The sequence below is a fragment of the Pongo abelii genome, chromosome 5 (genome assembly GCF_028885655.2).
Source record: "Pongo abelii isolate AG06213 chromosome 5, NHGRI_mPonAbe1-v2.0_pri, whole genome shotgun sequence".
NCBI lineage: Eukaryota > Metazoa > Chordata > Mammalia > Primates > Hominidae > Pongo > Pongo abelii.
In genome coordinates, this window is record NC_071990.2 from 88,235,753 (window position 1) to 88,261,127 (window position 25,375).

At 36.9% G+C, this 25,375-nt stretch overlaps 2 protein-coding genes across 20 annotated transcripts in view; one reads left to right on the top strand and one right to left on the bottom strand.

The window, feature by feature from the left end:
• SLC35A1 (solute carrier family 35 member A1) overlaps positions 1-5,815 on the top strand; it is a 39,517-nt gene extending 33,702 nt beyond the window's left edge. The window contains exons 5-7 of one of the 3 annotated variants that reach the window (XM_054556970.2): positions 1,982-2,158; positions 2,595-2,729; positions 4,976-5,815. In XM_054556970.2, coding sequence (XP_054412945.2) covers positions 1,982-2,158; positions 2,595-2,729; positions 4,976-5,103 — 440 coding nt within the window. In that variant the 3' untranslated portion in view covers positions 5,104-5,815. 3 annotated transcript variants of the gene reach the window in all.
• A 1,620-nt stretch (positions 5,816-7,435) lies between these two features.
• RARS2 (arginyl-tRNA synthetase 2, mitochondrial) overlaps positions 7,436-25,375 on the bottom strand; it is a 75,854-nt gene continuing 57,914 nt past the window's right edge. For 13 of the 17 annotated variants that reach the window (XM_063724730.1, XM_054557015.2, XM_063724736.1 and 10 more), the window contains 13 exons: positions 24,217-24,375; positions 22,980-23,086; positions 18,013-18,108; positions 14,946-15,006; positions 13,658-13,734; positions 13,066-13,190; positions 12,313-12,380; positions 12,119-12,228; positions 11,659-11,754; positions 10,304-10,378; positions 8,452-8,515; positions 7,928-7,999; positions 7,436-7,807 (listed from right to left, as the gene is read on the bottom strand). In XM_063724730.1, coding sequence (XP_063580800.1) covers positions 7,697-7,807; positions 7,928-7,999; positions 8,452-8,515; positions 10,304-10,378; positions 11,659-11,754; positions 12,119-12,228; positions 12,313-12,380; positions 13,066-13,190; positions 13,658-13,734; positions 14,946-15,006; positions 18,013-18,108; positions 22,980-23,086; positions 24,217-24,375 — 1,221 coding nt within the window. In that variant the 3' untranslated portion in view covers positions 7,436-7,696. 17 annotated transcript variants of the gene reach the window in all.

Here is a 25,375-nt window from a genome sequence, read left to right on the forward strand (position 1 = left end):
GAAAGCATTGTTTTATTCTTTTCTCATATTTTTCGAAAACATCAAACTTTAGACACCAGTTTAGTTTATCTTGCTTTCTCAGTTTTATTCCCATTAAACTTTACCTTCTTGCTTATATTTAGTTTTATGTCAGCTGTTTTTCCAGTAAATGTATAGCATTGTTCAACTAAGTTCAGACTCAGTCCCTATTCATACTTGCAGTTAACTACTTCTGTTATCCTTGACCATCTCAGTCTGGCCAAAAACCCAAAAGTGAATGAAAAAAGACCTCTGAAAATGGAGGAAATTAGTCTTCAGAAAGCCCTTTCCTTTTTTCTGGAACTGCCACTATCCTCAAGTCAGATCCTGCTGCTTTAGGTTGTTAATGTTACCAGCTAAGCATCTTTTTTTCCCCTATAACCTCAAGTTCTTTCTCTGCTTTTAACAGGTTAGGAGCTATGGAGTAGGATCATGAGGTGGGTCGAGAGTACCTTAGAAAACATAATACATAAAACTAACAACCAAACAGGGAGGAAAGACAACACAAAATCACTAACATCAACAATCCACGGAAGTCTGGCGTTGTATGTGTAGGGACAAGCACTCCTCCAATGCATCGAGATAAAGTATGAATATTAAGTGTAACATAAAAAAAGTTTTAGAAATAGTTCCAGCAGAGATGAAAGTTTAGTTTTTAATATATTCTGCTTAAAGCTTTTAGTAGAATATATTAGTTATAGGTATACATCTTTATTATTTATCTTTATTTGTACCTATTTCAAGTCAGGACTCTATTTTTGACTAGGAAAGCAGGCTGAATACAGAAGTAAAATACTGCTTGTAAATAGGATGTTTTATAGGAGGGGAAAATATAAATTCAGGAATATACTTACTGATAGCATTGTGTTCTAGAAACCAACAAATTGGGAACAAAAATTGAGTTACCTAAAAAATATACTATTTGATTTTTTGCAATATTTTGAACAGTTAAATGATTATGTCCAACATTTTATTAGTTCACTCTCTTAATACACAATTGAGGAAATGGAGGGTGGTTTAATATCTCTCTGTGTTTAGGGTAACTGAGCACTGGATAAATGCTTCTCCCAGAAGGCAAAATCAGAGGTGAAAATAAGAATAGCTATTTTATGTTCCCATTCCAACACAGACTCATCAAAAATAATCTTGTTTTGCGTTAGACTTTTTAGTTGATAAGTACTTCATTGGCAGTTCCTAAGTCTCTAACATGATGTTTATAACTAAAATCTTTAATGGCTTTGTAAAATATGCATTCATTTTAAGTATAAATCCAAAGAGATAGGGGACTTTTGTGGGGGAGGGGTATCATGTACTCCTTTGAAGTATCTGAAAAAATCTATGGGCCTTCAACTCCAGAAAAATGCACATATACGCAAAATTTATTATCCAGTTGAGTTCATGATCCTTCTGACCTTGTGTATGAACTTGGCTTGTGGAACCCTTCTTTAAAGGAAAATGGCTTTACACAGCAAATTCTACTTAAATTTTGGTTGTTACTCTGAAAAGATTCCTAGTGGTGATTATAGATTATATTGCAGAATTAGGAGTATTCATTAGTAGGCAGATATTACAGGGATGTGATTAAGATAATTCACTCTTAATGTAGTTTTTCAGCTGACCAAAGCAAATGATATACTGGCATTAAGTAGTACAGAGAGCTTTTGTGGTCTTACTGCTATAATAAAGGCAGAAACTGTCTTAATTTAACAGCCTTCTGTTAAATGTAGCTTATAAACTTCCCAATTAGTTATTATTCTATACACTCTGTAAAAACATAAATTTATAATGTACAGTATGTCATGTGTCACACAACCTACATAATAAATGCACATTTAAGTAAAGTATGTTTTGTTCCCCAAATCATATACTTTATATATCTCTAGGGTATTGTTCTAAATGAAAGACATTTTAAGTTAATTTATAGTAATCTTTAATATTTGCATGTCTAATTTTCTTCTTTCAGGAGTATATTTTGAAAAAGTTTTAAAGAGTTCAGATACTTCTCTTTGGGTGAGAAACATTCAAATGTATCTATCAGGGATTATTGTGACATTAGTTGGCGTCTACTTGTCAGATGGAGCTGAAATTAAAGAAAAAGGATTTTTCTATGGTTACACATATTATGTCTGGTTTGTCATCTGTAAGTATCCAGGAATTAAAGGTTCTTAGTAGATCCTTTATTTTTTTTTTAAGTTAGATGTCCATTTTAAGCTGTTATAACATTTTGAAATTAATCCTTTGATACTGTAAATACCAGTTTGAATATAATTTTCATTTTGTTGACTTAGTTTTGATTGTGAAGGCAAAATTGCTTTGGGATAGCAGTGCCCCAAAATATCTAACATATTAGCAAAAAATGTGTAAAATTTAGTAGACCACATAGCCCTCTGGGCATTGTTTTGGAAAAACAGTGTTATATAGGAACTACCACTCAATTTTAGTACAAACTCTCAGATGGCTCCTTCTAAGGAAAACAGGTAAATTAGTATGGCATCTCTGGGGATGAAAATTGCCTCACCATTATGTAATGTTTCATTTATTTGAGTGATAAGATTTTATTTCTTTCTGTATACAAGTTCTTGCAAGTGTTGGTGGCCTCTACACTTCTGTTGTGGTTAAGTACACAGACAACATCATGAAAGGCTTTTCTGCAGCAGCGGCCATTGTCCTTTCCACCATTGCTTCAGTAATGCTGTTTGGATTACAGATAAGTATGTCTTAGTTTGTGTTGAGTTTTTAACATGGAAGAGCCTCCCATTTCCTTGATTCATTTAATCCTTTATTTAAAAGTGGCAGTTGGCCATACTGTTTACAGAAATTCCTAGCTTTGTTACTACAGTTTATTCCACCAGTACAGCTGTTCATAGTTGTGTGGGATGTGGCTAAGCAGTACTTTGGTTGTTTAAGTGGTGTTAGAGGTTAAGATGAGGGGTGCTAGTTCTATGTGAAAGTGAGGGGACTTTTTTTTGCAGTCAAGGCCTCCCTGTATTTTTAGGTATTGTATATAGGACAACTTGAGTGTCTGAATGTGAGAAGGTACTCAAGGAAATACATATAGACTTTAGGAAATTATTTTCAGCAGTCAGTTTAAACTGTATTGGCTCATTATTTAGAAGAATGTAGAAAACATCTTTTAGTCCTCCCTCAGCTTGTACTTTCCAACTGCTTTGGATTTGGGTGTCAGACGGTTTTGAAAACAATCAAAATCTAGATTTTGTCTTTTATATCTTTGTTTCATTCAATATGTAATTAATACAAAACTCATTAATATAGCTGGCATTCCAGTACCACTGCTTTGTTAGTCCTAATATAATTTTCCCAACTCACACCCAGCATTAATTTGGCTTCTAAATTATTTAAGCAATGATATTGACTTAACATTTCAGGGTGCTTTTATAGTGTAATAATTTTCTTTAGAGATCAATTATTATAATATAAACCAATGTATGAAGAATATCTGTTAAATATATTAAGTAAAAGAGACCTGGCTTATATTTACATTTCATTTTAAAATTGACTCCTGTCTATAAATGGAAATAGGGAAACACCAATGTTGTAGAAATTTTAGAAAACCATGTATAGTGTGTGGCAAATCTTGCCTGTACCATTTCTTAACTGTGCAACCTTGGGGGAAGTTATATTCCCTGGGTGACACTTTCTTCATCTGTAAAATGGGAATAATATCACCTATTGCCTAGGGGTGTTTTCAGGTGAAGTGCTTAGAGTAGTGCTTGACACTACTTAGCAACCACTTACCATTTCAGTATCAGGTACTTATAGGCTTTCCCTTAAGATGTTTTTCTACCTGATTTGGGTGAACTTTTTAGCTGTAATTCTGATCTATCTTTATGTTCAACAAAATCCTTATACCATTGCTCATAAGAAATATATAGGAGCAGTATAAAATGCTTTTGTTTAATGTTCTTACTGATGGTCAACTAGCATGTCTTAGCAATCATTTCAGTTAACTGTTTAGATACAAGTTTTTATCCTACTTTCTCCTTTTTTGAAGGCAAAGCTGGTCTTTTTTAGTTAGGAGTGAACTAAAATAAAGCTTGATGTCATATAAATATATTTATTTGTCACGTTAGGACAAGTTATAATTCGGTTTCTTGCATCCTGATTTTTAAGATTAAGATGAAAAAAGGCGCCGGGCATGGTGGCTCATGTCTGTAATCCCAGCACTTTGGGAGGCCGAGGCGGGTGATAACCTGAGGTTGGGGGTTCAAGACCAGCCTGACCAACGTGGAGAAATCCTGTCTCTACTAAAAATACAAAATTGGCTGGGCACGGTGGCGCATGCTCCTCCCAGCTACTCGAGAGGCTGAGGCAGGAGAACTGCTTGGACCCGGGAGGCAGAGGTTGCGGTGAGCCGAGATTGCGCCATTGCACTCCAGCCTGGGCAACAAAAGCGAAACTCCGTCTCAAAAAAAAAAAAAAAAAAAAAAAAGATGAAAAAAGGGTTAAGACTAGTAGGAAATGTAGTTTTATTCAGTAAATTATCGCCTCATCTCCTTTTAAGAAATTATCAATGGTTTGAATGATTGGTCACCTGTCTTTTACTCTAAACTTTCACAGGTTCCTGGTATCACGGAAAAGCCAATCCTACCACATTTTCTTTTGTACTTATATATATTTATACTTACATTTTTAAAAAATTATATATTTTATAGGGAAATTAGTATGTTCTTTGTCAGAGTGGTCAGATAGTGTCAGTTAGGCATACTCATGTTCTAAGAAGTCTGTAATCAGTGATGAACAAAACACTGCCTTGATTTTACCCGCCCTGCCTCCCCCTCTCCTTTTTTTGGCTGTAATGGAAGACCTTTCTAAACCTTGCCATCATAAAGATATGATCTGATAGTGTAAACCCACAAGAGCTTTCAAACTTTTAAACTGATCATTAGGCATTTTAAAGACACACATACAGATAAATCTATTTTTTTTTTCTTTTCAGCACTCACCTTTGCTCTGGGTACTCTTCTTGTATGTGTTTCCATATATCTCTATGGATTACCCAGACAAGACACTACATCCATCCAACAAGGAGAAACAGCTTCAAAGGAGAGAGTTATTGGTGTGTGATTTTAGCCTCACATGAGACTCCTTTTAAGACTAAACCATTTGCATTAAACTAGAGCCTTAAGTCAATCTCAGAAGGTAGCATAAACAAAAATTAACTGTATGGCATGATCAGTGCAGTTATGTGGAAACAACAACAAACAAAGCTATCTGAGTGAACTGCTAATACAGAAACTTAACATAGACCTGTTTGGGGTCTAACTATTGTTTTAGAATGAAGGAATTTTATTATTGTGTGTATATATAATTTGTAAATAAAAAGTATGGAGATGATACGGTGTTAAAAAAAAAAAAATCATGGTGAGGCTACAATACTCAAGTAACAAGGTTTGGGACAATGTCTAAGGGTTAAAGTGCCAAAGCCATTTCTGTACTAACTGTTCTCTTGTTCAGGTACCAGGGAGAAGGATGACCCCTCCTTATTCTCCAATTCATGTACAGTATTTTGTCCTAGCAGCATAAAGACCTAGCTCTTTTCTTACAAGAGGCAGAAACAAGACAGGCTAGTTCATAAACAAACTGAATGTGTAACTTCTCAAAATCAAAATGAATCTATTTCATAACTCGGACAATAATTTCTGGGTGGTGACTGAGTACCCCTTCAGTGCTATATTTGTGCTATTCATTATCTGGTTCATGTTTCTTCAAAAAAATTTGTAATGTTACTTTTGTACTTTTTTAAATAAAGTATGTTTAACTGTTGGGCTCTCAATAATTTGTGAAATTTCAGTGTTTTCTATAATGTTAATGGGGAAATTCAGCAATAAACTTTATTTGTATGAACTCTGTTTAATCACTTTACATTATAGATATGACCATTAAGATAATGCACTTTTATTTTCTATATATAGAATTGTATCAGTTAGGGTTCTCTGGCTGCAAATCAACTCAACTCTGGCAAGCCTTAAGCAAAAAAGAATTTTTAAGAAGGTCCACAATCAGGGCTACAGGCGTCTAGGTTCTAAGAATTAATGAACAGTCTTTTCAGCTTTTGTAAAGATTTGGCTTTACCCATTACTGTTTCTGTATGGTTTCACTCACGATTCAAATACTCAGGAAGACACTACTGATCTTGGAAGGGGAAAGTTTCTTCAAACAAGTAGAGAGGGATATTGGATGTGTAAAACATGTCCCTACTTTACATTTTTGTCCCATGGCTGGTTTATGCTAAGAAAAATTTGACACTACTTTAAGTCGAAAATTAGCTATCTGGGAGCTAATTCACTTAAATTGGAACTGCAAGGCTGAATCTTTTCTAGGACTAAGAAGGTAAGCCATAATTGCTAATATGAAACAATTTTCACTCTAACTAGAGAAGCTTCAGTTGTGCTAACTTGCTAAATAGACCATCACTGGTATTCAAAAGACTACTATTAGCAACATTTAGAATAAATTATAGCAGACCTGAATGGAAATGCTGGCTGATGGGAATGGCCGTACTGATCAAACACATCACATCCTACTCTTGTTTCCTAAGCCATGCTCATATTATCTAATGAAGCCACACAAAAATATGAAGATACATGAAGGAAACTATAAGAAACTCCATTTCAAATTATGGTTGAATTAATGGACTAAATTTTACAAAAAGATCCTAATTCAATGTCTTTACAAGTAATTCCTTCCTATTAAAATGTATTTAATTCCTGAATTCACACAATAAGAGTTACCTGTGTCTGTGTGTGTATATATATATTTATTTTTATTTATTTATTTTGAGACGGAATCGCGCCCTGTCGCTCAGGCTGGAGTGCAGTGGTGCGATCTCGGCTCACTGCAAGCTCCACCTCCTGGGTTCACGCCATTCTCCTGCCTTAGCCTCCCGAGTAACTGGGACTACAGGCGCCCGCCACTACGCCTGGCTACTTTTTTTGTATTTTTAGTAGAGACGGGGTTTCACTGTGTTAGCCAGGATGGTCTCGATCTCCTGACCTCGTGATCTGCCCGCGCAGCCTCCCAAAGTGCTGGGATTATAGGCGTGAGCCACCACGCCCGGCCCTGTATATATTAACCCAAAGGGAAGCACGAGGTCTATTGTCTCTAGGAGTAGCTGTCAGCTATATTGACAGAATGATGCTTATTTTTGATCTCCCTATGTTTATTCCAAACCAGCCACAATTACAAGAAAATTGATAATGTTTTCCCCCCACCAATTCTTTTATTTCATGAAAACATTAACTCATTTCATTTATAAGAATAGTTTCTGGAAGAATGACATGGTAAGAAACTTCAAGCCAAAGTTTAAACTCAAATCCTTTAGCCCCATTAGACCACAATGCTTTGGGTTTAAAAAAAAACTCAATGTCTATTTAAATACCTACTGACCATGAGAGAATCCAGATAACTTATTTATTTAAGGATAAAGACTGAATAACCTGACAAGTCACATTTAATATAGATTCTGACACAGAATAATTGTTTAACTTTGGCTGGGCGTCGTGGTTCATGCCTGTAATCCCAACACTTTGGGAGGCCAAGGCGGACAGATAACCTGAGGTCGGGAGTTTGAGACCAGCCTGACCAACATAGAGAAACCCCCGTCTCTACTAAAAATACAAAATTAGCCGGGCGTGATGGCACGTGCCTGTAATCCCAGCTACTCAGGAGGCTGAGGCAGGAGAATTGCTTGAAACTGGGAGATGGAGGTTGCAGTGAGCCAACATCGCACCATTGCACTCCAGTCTGGGCAACAAGAGCGAAACTCCATCTCAAAAAAAAAAAAAAAAAAATTTAAATTTATTCTGAACAGCAAGGCATCTCAGAATAGATAACTAGAATTCATTTGACATTTTAAAAGCCATTTTAATGGAAATTACATCCTACATACAGGTGTTATTCCAAGAAGTTTCATTCCATTGGCTAGGACAGAACGGACAGCTTTGAAAAGATGAAGTCTGGCCTACAAAATAAACAATGATTTAAAATATTCAGTAACAGGAATGTATTCAATACATGAGAATGGTTTTAAAGGTTATTCTTTCTAGTTTAAAGCAGGAACAATATGTCAAAGTGCCCTAGAGTTACTATAGGCAAGAGAAGATAAATTCCTGGCATCCCTTACAGTAAGACCTGTACATAAAGTGTCATGGAGTGGGAGTGATAGTATTATACAGTACGGCTTCAGGTAAGGGGAACTTATCACTATAATATTTCATGTAGGAAAATATGCTTCATAGTCTAGTATGTTGGGAAGTATATAAACATTGATTGTTACAGCCTAATTATTAGCTAAGGAAGTACACTGCTACAGTTGAACAACAGAATGCTATTTTAGAAAAATTTACAAGACTGACTTAGTAATATTAGTCTTAGGAGCTAGGGATTATACAGAAAACATTCAACATAACGTACCCCAGCCACTTCAGGAGGACTATCTTTTATTTGTAGTGTTTTGTGTGCCACAGCTGCAAGATGACTGAAACAGGAAGAGAGAAATCACGATAGTACCAGCAGTAATTTCCTGTTGTAAGATATGAGCTTGATATCTAATCTTACTCCTTCAACTTAATAAAGCCCAGAACCATTAAAGGATGTATTCAAAATTGTAAAGTTGAAACTGGAATTCAAAACTCAAGCTTTAGATCTTGGCCCTATTCTACTACTAAGAGATGGGCAATTCTTAAGATTATGATTTCGAAGGGCGCAGTGGCTCACGCCTGTAATCCCAGCACTTTGGGAGGCCGAGGCTGGTGGATCACAAGGTCAGGATATTGAGACCATCCTGGCTAACACGGTGAAACCCCGTCTCTACTAAAAATACAAAAATTAGCCGGGCGTGGTGGCAGGCGCCTGTAGTCCCAGCTACTCGGGAGGCTGAGGCAGGAGAATGGCATGAACCCAGGAGGCGGAGCTTGCAGTGAGCCGAGATCACGCCACTGCACTCCAGCCTGGGCAAGAGTGCGAGACTCTGTCTCAAAAAAAAAAAAGATTATGATTTCAATGTTAATTTTACAAATATAAAGAATCCTTTTCTAATCATTTTTCTTCATTTAGGCAGCCTACAATCCAATGTATAACACAGCATGGCCTTTCCCTCTGTACAGTGAGGTGGGTAGAAACTAGTTATCTATCCACTCTCCACACACACTGACCACTCGTCCTTAAAGTATCTTTTTAAATTTAGGTATGGCAGCAAGTATAACAATGTGCTGGAGAAATGATACTTAAGACATCAGTTTTAATGATAAAATGACATTTCATAAGACTTTGTATATTAGCTGGGCATGATGGCACGTGCCTGTAATCCCAGCTACTAGGGAGGCTGAGGCAGGAGAATCGCTTGAATCCAGCAGGTGGAGGTTGCAGTGAGCCGAGATCACGCTCCAGCCTGGACAACAGAGCGAGACGCCATCTCAAAAAAAGAAAAAAAAAAAAAAAAGACTTTGTAGCTTCTTCACCTCTATATGTCTTAAGTGTCATTTAAAGGAAGAAAAAAATCCTTACATAAATCTAGAGAAGACAAGGTAAAAAGTATAATCAAGAAAACAGTCCTGATAAGTGTCTGATTTCAATAATTGTTGAGTAAAAGCAACATTTCCTTTATTAAATAGCTTTACAGAAGATACAGCTGCTGCTATACAAGGGTGGACTCAATTTTGATTTCAATTTGCTAAAATAGACACCATGAAATTGTCATTAAAGATTAGAAAAATTGAGTTTTCTAGCTTATTTTTCTGTGCCTCTGCTTAAAATCCCTGTATGGACCCCACCACCCCGAAAATAAGTTTAAATGCCTCAGTACATGGCAAACAGGTTTATACACGCTTCATTCATCAGCCCTCCCAGGACAATGCTTATGGATCCTTTAAAATGTATTATTATGTTCTTGCTCAATTCTGGGCTTTTTTCTTCTTCCCAGCCACATTCCTTCTGATTAGTATCTCCTTTCCTCTGAGAAGCCCTCTCTGATCGCTCAAGGCTGGGCTGGTTGCCCTAACACCATCTCTTAGGTTCACTCTAACAACACATGCACTGTGCTGTAACTGTGTAGTTGTCAGTTCCCATTCTCCAGTCTACAGTGACAGTACCTTGTATCACTGAATGAATGAAGGAACATTAACTGCTAATTTGTATAGATGAAGCAATAATTCCTGTAACTAAAAGCACATCAAATTTTAGGCCAAGGAATTTGTTTATAGGAAACTAGATGAAAGAAAGGTCTCAAATGCCATTAACACCTGAAAACAGGAAGATTATAAAGTACCTTAAAGTTAGAAGGTAACTGACGATATGCCTGGGTTGAAAGTCCTGAGATGATTTATAAAGCACCTCGTCGAACCTAAAAGATGACAGGAACAGTGAACAGGAAAAGACTGTACACGTTACACTAAGACATTAGACATTAAAAGATCGTGAATATAAGGTTGACTCGACACGATTAAGAGAAGGTATGGCCAGGCGCAGTGTCTCACGTCTGTAATCCCAGCACTTTGGGAGACTGAGGTGGGTGGATCATGAGGTCAGGAGTTTGAGACCAGCCTGGCCAATATGATGAAACCCCGTTCTCTACTAAAAATACAAAAATTAGCCAGGTGTGGTGGCACGCGCCTATAGTCCCAGCTACCTGGGAGGCTGAGGCAGAAGAATCACTTGAACCCGGGAGGTGAAGGTTTCAGTGAGCCGAGATCCAGCCACTGTACTCTAGCCTGGGCAACAGAGCGAGACTCCGTCTTAAAAAAGAAGAGTAGAAGGATATGAAAAAACTGTGTGTACATTTGAAGGCAAAGGAACATTTTTCTTTCTTCCAAATTCTTTGATGGCAGGGACTTTCTAAATCATCTTGCTATTTCCTAGACCTAGTCCACAGCAAAAACTTAAATCATGGCTGGTGAATGTAAAAAGCCTCCAGCCATGTTTAAGAATATAAAATATAAATTAGCAAAGTCTACCCTCAATGCTAAGAAAACCCAGTTGGCTTATTTTTCCTTACATTCCCTATTGTACATGTGAGTAAATTTTTCTGATTCCAGGAAAGAATCACTGACTACTATATGGCAATCAAAGAAAACCGCCTTGTTCATAACCATCCACATCCCTTCTAAAGACTAATCTCTGGCATGTCTGGCTTCACCAACAATGCCCGTCAGAGCTAAAATGTGTGGGTGTCTTGCCTAGCATGGGAGCATCAGATACATCTATGTATTTGAGATTGTGAACCGAAACCAAGAGGCAAATGAAGGGCTTACGGTCTCTGGGAAGCTGCACAAAGGCAGGTATTTTCCTTCACTTACCACAGAGAGCAAGAAGATGCTTTCTCAAACTAAAACTAAAAAAGGTTATGCTTTTATAAGGCTTTATGTGAGCTAGAGGCAACTAGACATGTGCGCTATTCATCAGTGATAATATTCTGAAGACCCAAAGACTGTCCTCCTTGAGCATTGGCTTAATCTATGCCGTTTGTCCTCAAAATGCAAATAATCACTTTTTAAGGCATACCTTTGGGAAAAGTCTAGAGGCAGAAGGCAGCTACTGGACTGTTGGCTCTACTGGGCAGCAAAAATGCTAATAGCCATTTTGATAAGCAGAAGCACACTTGATGATCCCTGGAAAACATCATACCTGAGAAGATGCTGAAGAATTGAAACAGACTGTGGCTCTTGTAAACAAGCAGTGTTGAAGTCATTCAGGTACCCACATCCAAAAGTCTCTTCCAAACTTATCAAAAGTTTAAAGTTAAAAACATCAAAAGATTAAAAAGTCATACAAGGGCACAGAGCTGCAAGTGATGAACATCACCTTATAATACACAATTTTGGTCTCCTTAATATCCATACACAATGGAGGTAACAGTATACTCTTCGACAGGGTTATTCTGAGGACTAAGATAATACACATAAATGTATTTCTAACATAGGTGCTCAATAAATTTTTTTTTTTCCTAAAAGAAGGTCTACTCTAGTCAGATGTGAATAGAAGATATTGGAAAAGCCCAGAAAACAGGGCCTCTGGTCTTAGAATCACAGGACCTAGCCTAGGGAAGCACAGTGCAGCACAAGGTTTCCCTGCAGCCTCTTCTCACCTGTGGAGGCGGGCGTGTGTGTACTGTAGGAAGACTCCTGTGTCCCCGCGACTCTGGAAAACACGATCCCAGCTGAACTTGTAGTCAGTTAAGAGTAAACCTTTGAAGTCCTAAAATGACAGAGGAAATCTTCACTGCTGGGATTTGCTCTAGTACCAAACAAAAGGGCCTCACAGATAGGAGTCTTAACAGACCTGAATAATGAGTGCTGCGAGCCCGACCCTCTCTGCAGTCTCTTGTGGGTTCTTGAGTTCTTTAGTTGCTGAAACAGACAAAGGCAGCTATCTTTAGTCTACATGACACTGTGCCAATCATGGATCCAAGTGAAGGTAACATCTGCCAAAAATGTATGCTGACAATCAAGAACAGATTCAGAATGAGTAATTACTCGCCTAATTTAGGCTATTTTACCTTTGATAATGACATTTCCCCTGCCTACATTAAAGGGAAAGAAATCCAAATTTATTTATTCAAAAGATACTTGTAGGAAAAATAAATTTGGATTTCTGATTATATATATGTGTGTGTGTGTGTATATATATATATGTATATGTGTGTGTGTGTATATATATATATATATATGTATGTGTATATATCTGATACTTAGTTTTCCAAGGGTGAAGGTTAATGAAAGTCATAAGGACTTGTGACTTGTATCCAAATTATAACATAGAAACTTCACGTAACCACCTAGACAACAGAATGACAATGCTCAAGCTGTTCATGAAAAGAGGACCAAGGTTATAGCAATTCAGATTATTGAAGTGACCAATTCCTGAGTAGCGAGTATAAAAATTCTGGCACCTCTAATTAGTGAAAGGTATTTTTGACAAAGTTAGTGACACTTCAATGGAGGGACAGACATAATAAATCACACTGCCCAAAGTCCAGAATAACATAAAAGTGGCATGTAAGTTATGACTTTAATAAGAAAAAACTGAATTCACTCTTAATTGAAGCCATGTTCTGTAGCATCCTTAATTGAATCTCATTTAAAACATCTTCCAGGAAAGTGACATCTCCTCTTCGAGTCTTCATTCCCTGTACTACTCCAAAGGGCACGTGCTGGCACCTAAAAGAGTGGGCATCTAGTTAACTGAAAGCTAAACAAGAGCTGCTGCTGAAAGCATATAATACCTTTCAGAGAGTGGTTTGAACTTTAACCATCAGAGCAGAGTTTTTAAAAATTAATAAAACGAAATTGATGTGATTTGTATGCTACAAAGGACGTTAAGCACAGCTTCACTTTATAATCACCAGCATGTGATTAAATTACTAGTTGCCTTTAGGAGAAAAAGGAGATGTGGATTAAGAATTTTGAAAACTAAGCCACTGAGAGCAGATAACTAAATACAGTTATTTAATGTTTATAAGATGGAAATTATTATAACCAAGACATAATACAAAAATCAAATCTACTTTTCCATACCAGTATCTTGAAACAAAGAATTGAAATCTGAGTGAAAAACTTTAACCACTAGGTACATTTTCAGGCTCAGCCGACCCTGCACAGACAATTAAGAACAATGCAGACATTACCTTTCTGCCCAGTCATATCCCATGATCTTCAGCATTTGGAATACTTGCTGAAAATGTTTTTTTTGTCCTTTATCTGTCTTGGGAAGTAAATATATATAAAATAAAAGAATACTGACAAATTAATGTACAAAAATAGGTTGGACTTGAATCAAATTAAGATATTTGAGGTTTTGACAGACTAAAGTCATTGTCAATCTATATGTTTTAACTAAACACAAAGAGGATGCCACAAGAAGAGTGTCTAAGTGGACTGCTCTAACAAGGGAGGGAAATAAGAGCCACAGCACTCCACCGAGTCAGTAGGAAATGTGAACTTCAATCTTCTGAGTATTCTATTTAAGTTTCTGCCCTCTCGGCTACTATGACCCTGGTCTCTGAGACCAAAGCTAAACTCTAAATAAATATTTGATGGTAACTTTCTTCTAAGTGGAAAGGAAGGTTTCACATGATAAGTAAGGAAAGGGGAAAAGACACTAGAATACCACTCAGCAATAAAAGGAACCAACTACTGACACACAGGACAGCCTGGATAGTTCTCCAGGGCATTCATTATGCTGAGTGAAAAAAGCCAATCTCAAAGGTTACATATTGTATAATTCCATTTATACAACATTCTTAGAGTGACAAAATTGTGCTGAAGAACAGAGCACTGGCTGCCAGGGGTTAGGATTGGGTGAAGGTGTGATTATTAAGTGGCTGACCACGAGGGAGTTTGTTTTGTGATGGAACAGTTCTATATTCTGAATGTGGTGATGGTTACATGAATCTATACATGTGATAAAGTCTCATAAAACCATAGCCACACAAACATCTACAGGAGAGTACATGTAAAAGCTGGCGAAATTTCAGTAAGGTCTCTATCAATGTTAATTTCCTGCTATTGATAAAAGTACTATGGTTATGTACTATCTTTGGGGGGAAACACTGTACTATTTTGAAACTTCTTGTGAGTATTAAATTACTTCAAAATAAAGTTATTTAAAAACAACTGTTGAGCCCAAATCAGAATTGAAAAATAAAAAACAAAAAAACTTGGTATTGTAGTGACCTGTATATATTAATTTCACATAACCATTTTACTGATTCAGGTAACTTTTTCCTACTACGAAGCAATGTAAACTTTTCCATTTTTAAGTGTTTAAACTTTTAAATAGAAGTTGCCCACTTTAAACATACTTAATGTTGACTTCTCTCTGTAGTTTTCCATAGTTTTTCAACATGGCATCCAATTTCTACCTCTGTAGTTTTCATGAGTTAGAGATCATAACTTTTTGTTCTGATTACTTACCACATATATCATTGTATCAAAATTATACTTGTCCATTCGATCTATAGCAGCTGCAAGATCTCTGAAACAAAGTGGCCATAAACCAAGAGTTACTAAGCAGATCTGGGTAATAATTGGTCTTACCTATTTAATAGCAATGAGCATTTTCTAATTAAGAATTTAAATTATCCCACAGCCTGAGGAATTCCACCCACACTTAGATAATCCAAATATCACGTTTTGATATAAAATGATAAAAACAGGTATGGGAAAAACAACAATAAAAACACTGGGAAAAGCAAAACCTAAAATAAATATAAATAAATAAAATTAATATATAAAAGTTCTACAACAAGTAGTAATAACAACTAAAATAGCTATGGGTGAAGTGTCTTGTAGATAAATGTTTTATGATTAAGTCTCTACTAAAAAGAATCACCTGTTACTTCTCTGCAATATATTCTCTTAATGAACATATTTAAAATATAGATGATGTAGTAAACAGGTATTGTCTAGATACTCTCCTATTAGTATTACTAAGGACTTTCAAAGTCTTGGGTCAGTCAGGGGGAATACCTTCTAACGCATTTAAAAGACCATAAAGTCGGCCAGGTGCGGCGGCTCACGCCTGTAATCCCAGAACTCTGGGAGGCTGAGGCGGGCGGTTCACAAGGTCAGGAGTTTGAGACCGGCCTGACCAACATGGTGAAACCCCGTCTCTACTAAAAATACAAAAATTAGCTGGGCGTGGTGGCGCCCGCCTGTAATCCCAGCTATTCAGGAGGCTGAGGCAGGAGAATCGCTTGAACCTAGGAGGCGGAGTTTACAGTGAGCTGAGATTGCACCACTGCACTCCAGACTGAGCGACAAAGCAAGACTCTGTCTCCAAAAAAAAAAAGGCCATAAAGTCCTTTGACAGAATTTCTATCTCTTTTATCTCTGATTAGATACAAATATCTAGTTTGCATATGAAATAATGAAAAACCATAAAATTTCATAAACCGAAATTTCAAGTCAAGGATTATGAAATATTAAAGTTTAAAATTAGAGCTATTTTTGATTATATATGATACTGGAAAGATTGAAAAAATTTCTCGATCTTTTGAAATGTTAGGATCATCAAAATGTCATTAGTACTTACCTCATGATCCTGACATTGCACAGAGCATGCATTCTCAATGAAGGCAAAAACTGGCTAATTTTTGTGTTTTTCGTAGAGATGGGGTATCATCATGTTGGCCAGGCTGGTTTCGAACTCCTGGCCTCAGGTGATCTACCCTCCTCATCCTCCCAAAGTGCTGAGAATACAGGCAAGAGCCACTGCATATTTTTTGTAGAGATGGGTCTCATTATACTGTCCAGGCTGGTTTCAAACTTCTGGCCTCAAGTGATCCTCCTGCTTTGGCTTCCCAAAGTTCTAAGATTACAGGCGTGAGCCACTACAGCTGGCCAACAAAAAATCTTATTCTTCATGCATAAACCACAGATATGCATACAATATATACAGAGATACAGAATATCTGTGGGATAAAATTTCATGAGGATTGGCAATTAGGAAAAATATGGCTGAAAAGGTTGCTTGGAGGAATTATAATTTTAAAAATGTTGAGAAACACTTGTATAGCAGATTATCACAAAAATTATGTCACAAATAGACACCTGTTATATTTTTTTGGTTTGAGACAAGGACAAAACAAAGGGAAACTTTTTGATTCAATGAAAAAAACAAAAAATAATAAGAAAAATTTCTAGGTTGAGTATGTAGAAACTGAATTTCAAAGCCAGAAGACGTGCTAGGTCATTTAGTCCAGATCTCTCATTTCACAAAGTAGAGAATCATGGCCCAGAGAGTTAAACGACAGTCCCAGGTCTCCAGCCTCACACTCTGCTCTTTTCAGTATTCTCCTGTACTTTTATCTGCTATAACATTTACATCCCCCACATAAAGGTATTCTATAAGAAACCCATTAGAAGGCAGAAGCAACTGACATTAAAGCAAAGTGAAAAAATCAAACATTTCAATAAGTGGCAAAAAGACAATTATTTTCAAAGAAAAAAGAGAAAGTACAGGTGTTAAGGTAAATACACAGAAAAGTCTACATCTAATGACAGCCTGAAAAAACACCAAATTAGGGTAGTTATAGAGACTTCATGTCATAGGGCCCCTTTTCTGACGGGACGTTTCTTTTTCCAAAGAAAAATATAGGTGTTGAAAAACTGACATCTAATGATAACCCAAAAAAGACACTAACCAGACCCGGATAGTTACAGAGCCTCTGTTCTCAATGGATACTTCTTATAACCACTGTGCAATGGTTTATTTATTTAATCTATCTAGCAATAATTAGTTGATACAAAAAACTTTTCTAATATATATATTTGCTTATCTAGAAAAATAATGTACCTCTTAGATATATAAGCTCTTCTCACTTCCTAATCCCAATTGCATAGAATTGGTAAAGGGAAATGTCGAAAAGTAACAGAAGGTAAGAGATGAATTTCCTAAGGGGAAGTTAAAAGACTTAATTGGTTGCTTAAAGTTGTTTGGAACAAATTATGGTAGTTAATATAAAACAACAAAGTATCATGACTTTATGTTACAAAAGTGATTTGTGACCTAATATAAAATTCTGGCCTGGGAGACACTTTTGCCAGCAGTGCTCCTCTTTCCTATTAGCTTTGTCCCAGAAATAAGGGTGGCTTAATAAACCCACTTCTTACTGATGAACAGAGATTGGCCATTCCACAAAGGTCAGTCACAGAGATGGATGGAAAAAACAATGTGACATGGCTGCTTTCTCCCTCAGCCTGCTTTACCAAATCCCAGTGAGTTCTGGTATTTATGTGCATGTAGGATGTTCTTTACAGCATAAGGAAACCCCTGAGCTAATATGGTCATCTTTTAGTATACATTTCCTGCCAACGTGCCATTGTAAAATACTTTTAGTTGATTATGAAGTACTTCAGTTTTACAGTTTATAATGTCATCAGCTGTGGAGTCCGATAATGCATAATTAAGTGTACATAGTGTTTCATTTGAAAGCAACAGATTTAGAACCAAATGTTGACCCTCACAGAGGCTACAAACCTGGTTGCATAGAGAGAAGTCCCATCACTTCGCATTACAGTACAAATTGAGGAGGGGTCGCCATTCCCAGAGAGATCTACTACAGCCGTTCCTTTTCTAGAAATGTGAAAAGGTAACTCTGAAGCAACATAATAAATTCAGACCTTTAAAATTTTAATATCTAAAACAGTAGCAAACCAGAAGCTATTTTTATTACCCACGTTGCAATGAGCAGTGCCAATTCAAGCTTTAATCAACAATGGAAAAAAACAAGAATATGACCAAGAATCTCTTATGAATGGGTATGATATAATTAATATTTGGTTATCTTAGCTTTTAAATCTGTAGCTCCGCATAAGGTACTCAGAGATAAAATCTTTAATATACCCAGTTGAAAAATGAGATGCAGCTGCATCATAACTATGAAATGTCACACATTCTCCTTCTAATTCACGGTATTATAACATTCAATATTGGGATAATTTTTAACATGCCACAAAGTACCCAAGTATTAAAACTACAGATTTTTGTCTTTCCTGTATGACCAAAATTTGGAATCTGTATATGACAATCTAAAAATTTTCCTTAAGGACATTACTGAGGATGCTATTAACTATGTTTCACATCTTCCTTATAAATATGACAGGAGAAAGTTTGCTTTGGTACTATGAAAAGTGACATGTCTCTTAAGCAATTGGTTTGCCTCTACATTATAGAGGTCTGGGCTTCTTTCACTGCTATTTCTCTGTTTAGCTGACAGGAAGCTAAAAGCTAAATTAGAAAACAATTAGGCAAGAAACAAAAATAAAAGGCATCCAAATTGGAAAAGAAGTTAAATTGTCTCTGCAGGCAACATAATCTTTTTTTTTTCAATATGATCTTATAAATAGAAAACTCTGAATATGCTCTTATAAACACAAAATCCTGAAGAATCCGCCAAAAAACTGTTAGAATAAATGAATTTCATAAAGTTGCAGTATAGAAAATCAACATATGAAAAGCAGTAGCCTTTTTTTCTTTTGAGACGGAGTCTCACTTTGTTGCCCAGGCTGGAGTGGTGCAGTGGCACGATCTCAGTTCATTGCAACCTCCGCCTCCTGGGTTCAAGCAATTCTCCTGCTTCAGCCTCTCAAGTAGCTGGAATTAGGCGCGCGCCACCACATCCAGCTAATTTTTGCGTTTTTAGTAGAGACGGGTTTTCACTATGTTGGCCAGGCTGGTCTCGAACTTCTGACCTCATGTGATCCGCACCCCCCGGCCTCCCAAAGTGCTGGGATTACAGGCATGAGCCACCACGCCCAGCCAAATATCAGTAGCATTTCTATACACAACAACAAACTATCTGAAAAAGAAATTTTAAAAAAATCTCATTTATAATAACATCAACAAAACTAAAATAGGAATAAATTTAACCAAGGAGGTAAAATATCTGTACACTGAAAACTATATAACACTGATGAAAGAAATCAAAACACAGATAAATGGAAAGATATCCTGTATTAATGGATTGGAAAAATCAATATTTAAAAAATGTCCACACCACCAAAAGCAATCTACAGATTCAATGCAATCCCTACCAAAATTCCAATGACATTTTTCACAGAAACAGAAAAATCAATCATAAAATTCATATGGAACCACAAAAAACCCCCAAATACCCAAAGCAATATTGAGCAAAAAGAATAAAGCTGGGCCAGCTGTGGTGGCTCACGTCTATAATCCCAGCACTTTGGGGGGCCAAGGCAGGTGGATCACTTGAAGCCAAGAGTTCAAGACCAGCCTAGGCAACATGGTGAAACTCCATCTCTACTAAGAAATACAAAAATTAGCTGGGTGTGGTGGCACATGCCTGTAATCCCAGCTACTTGGGAGGCTAAGGCAGAACAGGTTGAACCTGGAGGTGGAGGTTGTAGTGAGCCAAGAAAGCATCAATGCACTACAGCCTGGATGACAAAGCCAGACCGTCTTAAAAAAAAAAAACAAAGCTAGAGGCATTGCACTACCTAATCTCAATATCTACTACAAACTATAGTAATCAAAACAGCATCATACTAGACAAAAACATAGAGACTCATGGAATAGAATAGAGAGCCTAGATACAAATTCACACATTTATGGTCAACTGAATTTTTTTTTTTTTGAGATGGAATTTTCCTCTTATTGCCCAGGCTGGAATGCAATGGCTCAATCTTGGCTCACCGCAACCTGTGCCTCCCGGGTTCAAGTGATTCTCCTGCCTGAGCCTCCCAACTAGCTGGGATTACAGTCATGCCCCACCACACCCAGCTAATTTTTGTATTTTTAGTAGAGATGGGGTTTCTCCATGTTGGTCAGGCTGGTCTCGAACTCCCAACCTCAGGTGATCCGCCCACCTCAGCCTCCCAAAGTGCTGGGATTACAGGCGTGAGCCACCATGCCCAGCCAGGTCAACTGATTTTTGACAAAGGTGCCAAAATAACACAATAAGAAAGGGACAGTCTCGGCCAGGTACAGTGGCTCACGCCTGTAATCCTAGCACTTTGGGAGGCCAAGGCGGGTAGATCAGGAGGTCAGGAGATTGAGACCATCCTGGCCAACACGGTGAAACCCCGTCTCTACTGAAAATACAAAAATTAGTTGGGTATGGTGGCGTGCGCTTGTAATCCCAGCTACTTGGGAGGCTGAGGCAGGAGATTCGCTTGAACCTGGGAGGCAGAGGTTGCACTGAGCCAAGATCATGCCACTGCACTCCAGCCTGGCGATACAGTGAGACCTTGTCTCAAAAAAATAAAAAGAAAACGACAGTCTCTTCAATAAATGACACTGAGAAAACTGCATATCCATATGCAGAAGAATAAAACTAGATCCCTATCTCTCACCATGTACAAAAGTCAATTCAAAGTGGATTAAAGACAAATCTAAGACCTGAGCTGTAAAACTATTAGAGGAAAACACTGAAGTCTTGGCAAAGATTTCTTGGAGCTAGTCCTCAAAGCATAGGCAACAGAAGTAAAAATACACAGATGGGATTGCATAAAACTAAAAAAGCTTCTGCACAGCAAAGAAAACAATCAACAAAGTGAAGAGACAGCCTAGAAGATGAAAGAAAATACGTGGAAAACATGTATCTGGTAAGAGGTTAATGTGAAAATATATAAGGAACCCAATTCAATGGAAAAACAACAACAACAAAAAAACTAAATCAAACCACCACCACCACTACCAAAAAAAACCCAACTAAAAAGTGGGCCAAAGAAGCCATTATCCTCAGTAAACTAATGCAGGAACAGAAAACCAAATACCACATATTCTCGCTTATAAGTGGGAGCTGAACAATGTGAACACAGAGACACAAGGAAGAAAAGAACACAGACTGGGGCCTGTCGGGGGATGGGGAGGCAGGAGCGCATCAGGAAAAATAGGTAATGGATGCTCGGCTTAACACTTAGGTGATGGGTTGCCAGGTGCAGCAAATCACCATGGCACACATTAACCTACGTAACAAATCTGCACATCCTAACAGTAAAAAAAAAAAAAAAAAAAAAAGTGGGCCAAAGACCCGTATAGACATTTCTCCAAGGAAGGCATACAAAAGGCTAACAAGTATATGAAAAGGTGCTGAACATCACTAATCATCAGGGAAATGCAAAATTAAAACCACAATCCACAATAAGATATTTCTTCACACTTGTTAAGATGGCTTTTATCAAAAAAAAAAAAAAAAAAAAGATAAATGTTGGCCAAGATGTGGATAAAAGGGAACCCTTGTATACTGTTGGTGGGAATGTTAGTATAGCCATTATGGAAAACAATGTGGAGGTTCCTCAAAAAACAGAAAACAGAACCTCCATATATATGATCCAGCAAACTCACATCTGGGTATACATCCACAGAAAATGAAATCAGTATGTCCAAGTGAAATCTGCCCTACCATGGTTATTGTAACATTATTCACAATAGCCAAGATGTGAATCAACCTTAACAGATGAGTGGACTTTAAAATATACAACATGTAATATTCAGCCTTAAAAAAAAAGGAAATCCTGTCATTTGTGACAACATGGATAAACTGAAAGGACATTATGCTCAGTGAAATAAACGATGCACAGAAAACAAATACTGTATAGTCTCACATGTGGAATCTAAAAAATTATAATCATAGAAGCAGAGAAGTAGAATGGAGGTTACCAAGGGCAGGGAATGGGGAGATGTTGGTTAAAGGCTACAAAGTTTTAGGTAAACAGGAGGAGTAAGTTCTGGAAATCTATTGTACAGCATTGCGAGTATAATTAACAATAATGCATAGTACACTTGAAAACTGCTAACAGGGTAGATTTTAAATGTTCTCATCATAGGTAAGTATGTAAGGTGATGGATATGTTAATTAACTTGATTTAAACATTTCACAGTGTGCATATATCAAATCATGTTGTACACCATAAATATATACAATATGTCATTCATCAATTACAACTTTTTTTTAAAGAAAAAACTCTGACATAAGCAAGAAAACAGAATTCCAGGAGGGATATGCTAACAGCATCTCTGACTTCATATTACTTTTCTTGCCCCTACTTCCTGTTTTCATCATTTTCCTCATTTATAAGCCTGTTATAGTATACTTATTTTCACACACTGATTTAAATATTTTTTGAAAAGGCAGGGATTTCTTTTAAAAGGTAAAACTGAATCAGAAGATAATAAGATATATTTCCTTTTTTTCAGTTATACCATTATCAGGTTATATGACCTTAGGTAGGTCACTTATATTTTCTGTGCTTCAGTTCCCAGCCTTACAAAAAACAAGTAACATCCTTTCTCCAAATCTTAACAGCTTTTGCTATGGCAGCAAAATACAGAATGTGGGAAAGTACTCTGAACAGGAAAAAGCACTATAAAAAATCCCAAGAAAGCTGCACATTGCATTCTGTTGTCCTTACTCAAAGGATACATCAATAACAATTTCAAAGAACAAATAATTTTACTAAAGAATAGTAACCTGATCATACATTGTTTTCAGTAGGAGTCCTTTACTCTCCAGCAACTTTAAGACCTCTTGAGATTTTTCACGATAAAATGATTCTCCTGAATATTCATCAAAATATACTCCCAGACGCTAAAAGAGTTCAGAAACAAAAAGACAAAGAAATGTTAATTGAATCTCCTATTCCCCTAAGGCAAAATTAATGATGCTCTACCACCTGTCACACACATGAACACAATAAAAATTAAATCAAGGGCTGAGTGTGGTGGCTCATGCCCATAATCCCAGCACTTTGGGAGGCTGAGGCAGGAGGATCACTTGCGCCCAGGAGTTCAAGCCCAGCCTGGGCAAGATGGCGAGGACCTCTTTATTTTTGTTTAAAAAAAAAAAAAAATCACTCCTCTTCTCAAATCTCCTAACAGTTTCTACTATACCAGTCAAGTCCTCACAATGGTACTGTGCTGTGCAATACAGTAATCACTAGGCCCAAGTGACAATCTAAACTGTTAAACTGGAATTAAGCAAAATTGAGAATTTAGCTCTTCTGTCACACTATTCACCCTTCAAGCCACATGTGGTTGGCTACTGAAGGAGACGACCACAGATACAGAAGATTCCCATCACCACAAAAAGCACTGGACAGCCCTAGAGAAATCCTAGAATTATGCCCCATATGCTACTAGCTCTTCAACCTTCTCCTGTCGTTCATCTGCTTACTTACTCCAGTCACATGGGCTTCTTTACAAACTGTCATTCCACCTAAAGACTCCATACCTGATCTCCCCAGCTAGCATCTAGCACCATCTAATAAAAACATAGTTGTTTCTTGCTTTATCTTTAATTTGTTTAGTTTGTGCTCTGTCTCTAGGCTAGAATATAACGTCTGCGAGAACAAGGGTTTTCCTCTCCTATTCACTGTTGTGTATTATCCCCTACCCACCAAATGTTTATTAAATGAATCAGTTTATTAACCATCACATACCGGCCTAAGGAAGTGAAAGAACAAAAAATAAATACAAAAAAGTGAAGGAATGCTAGAACAGAAAAGCCAGATAAAAATGAAGTTTGAGAGTATCACCTGACACTGCTTCAGGATTATTTTACAGTTCTTTCAGCCCAAAAAACAAAATTTGAGTCTTAATTTTAAATTCACCTACAAATCTATTTTTAAAACACAAGCTTAACACGCAACTTCACTACGCAGGTAACAGCCAAGAGCTGCACCGCATCATGGGAAAGCAGAAGGGAGGGTCAACCAATACCTTGTAAACCCGAATGTACTCCTCAATGCTCAAGTCCCGAAATTTTTGCCACAGTGAAAGTGCTTGCACATCGCCCAGTTCCAATCGTTGGAAGAACTCCTGTGCTGCTTTTGCTACACTTTTATCATCTGCTGCTTCTTTATTAACTTGTACATAAACCTAAAAGTACAATAGTACATTAAATGAAGTATATAACAGGTCATTGTTATCTCTAATACGGAAAGAAAGCAAAAAAAGCACATTCTGAGAATTCTCATTTAAAATTTTCCAAGTTGGGTACATTACAGAGTGTAACTTTTCTTTTTTGCCATGGGTCCTTGGTGAAGCAATGTTTCTAAATTCATAAAATAAAATACACAGGGTTATGAAGAAAAGAATTACTCTGAAATAACCAAATAGCCAAAAATTAATTTGTGATATAGTAATGGAGGAAAATACTCAATTTCCGAGAGAGGTTAGGGAAAATAAAGTATAATTTTTTCTTTCCATCTAAATCCACAGATCCCCAGGGTAAGAATACCTATTTAAGACTAAACTGGCATTTCTTCTGTTATTTTTCAAAATGCCATATTATTATCCTGTAACTTCGCTGAAAAAGGTTGAATAAAGTAGGATGGCTCAATCTGGCAAAGAAACAGCTAAAGGATGATTTAGCATTTGTTTTAATCAAAGATTTTTAAACTGTTCTTTCAACAGCTTACTGTGTAAAGATCAATACAACAGGTGATCTTGGTAAAAAGGACAGCTTTTGGATAGTTAGTATAATTATACTCTAAACTTAAGATCCTAAAAACTGTGTTGAGCACCTCTTCTGGAGTTTTATTTTGCATCACCTGTCTTAGCTGGTTTAGTTCCATACTCAGCCAAGGACTAGGGTGGAGTTGATGGTTTATTAAGGGCTCAGGCTTACTCTTCCAGCTCTAGGAATCTGTGTTCCCAACGTAGTTTCAATCATTTTCCAGTCTCCAAAATATAATGTTAATAAATGACATTAAAATATTAATATTATAGTTCAAGTAGTACTGAAGTTATACATATGGACTACAAATATTTACAAATTGTAACTCACTTGCAGGTTGAAACATCAATGATAACTTTACTATACTATTTCCAGAAAGCTATTAAAGTCTCATGAAAGCAATAAAAATTGGTGAATAAA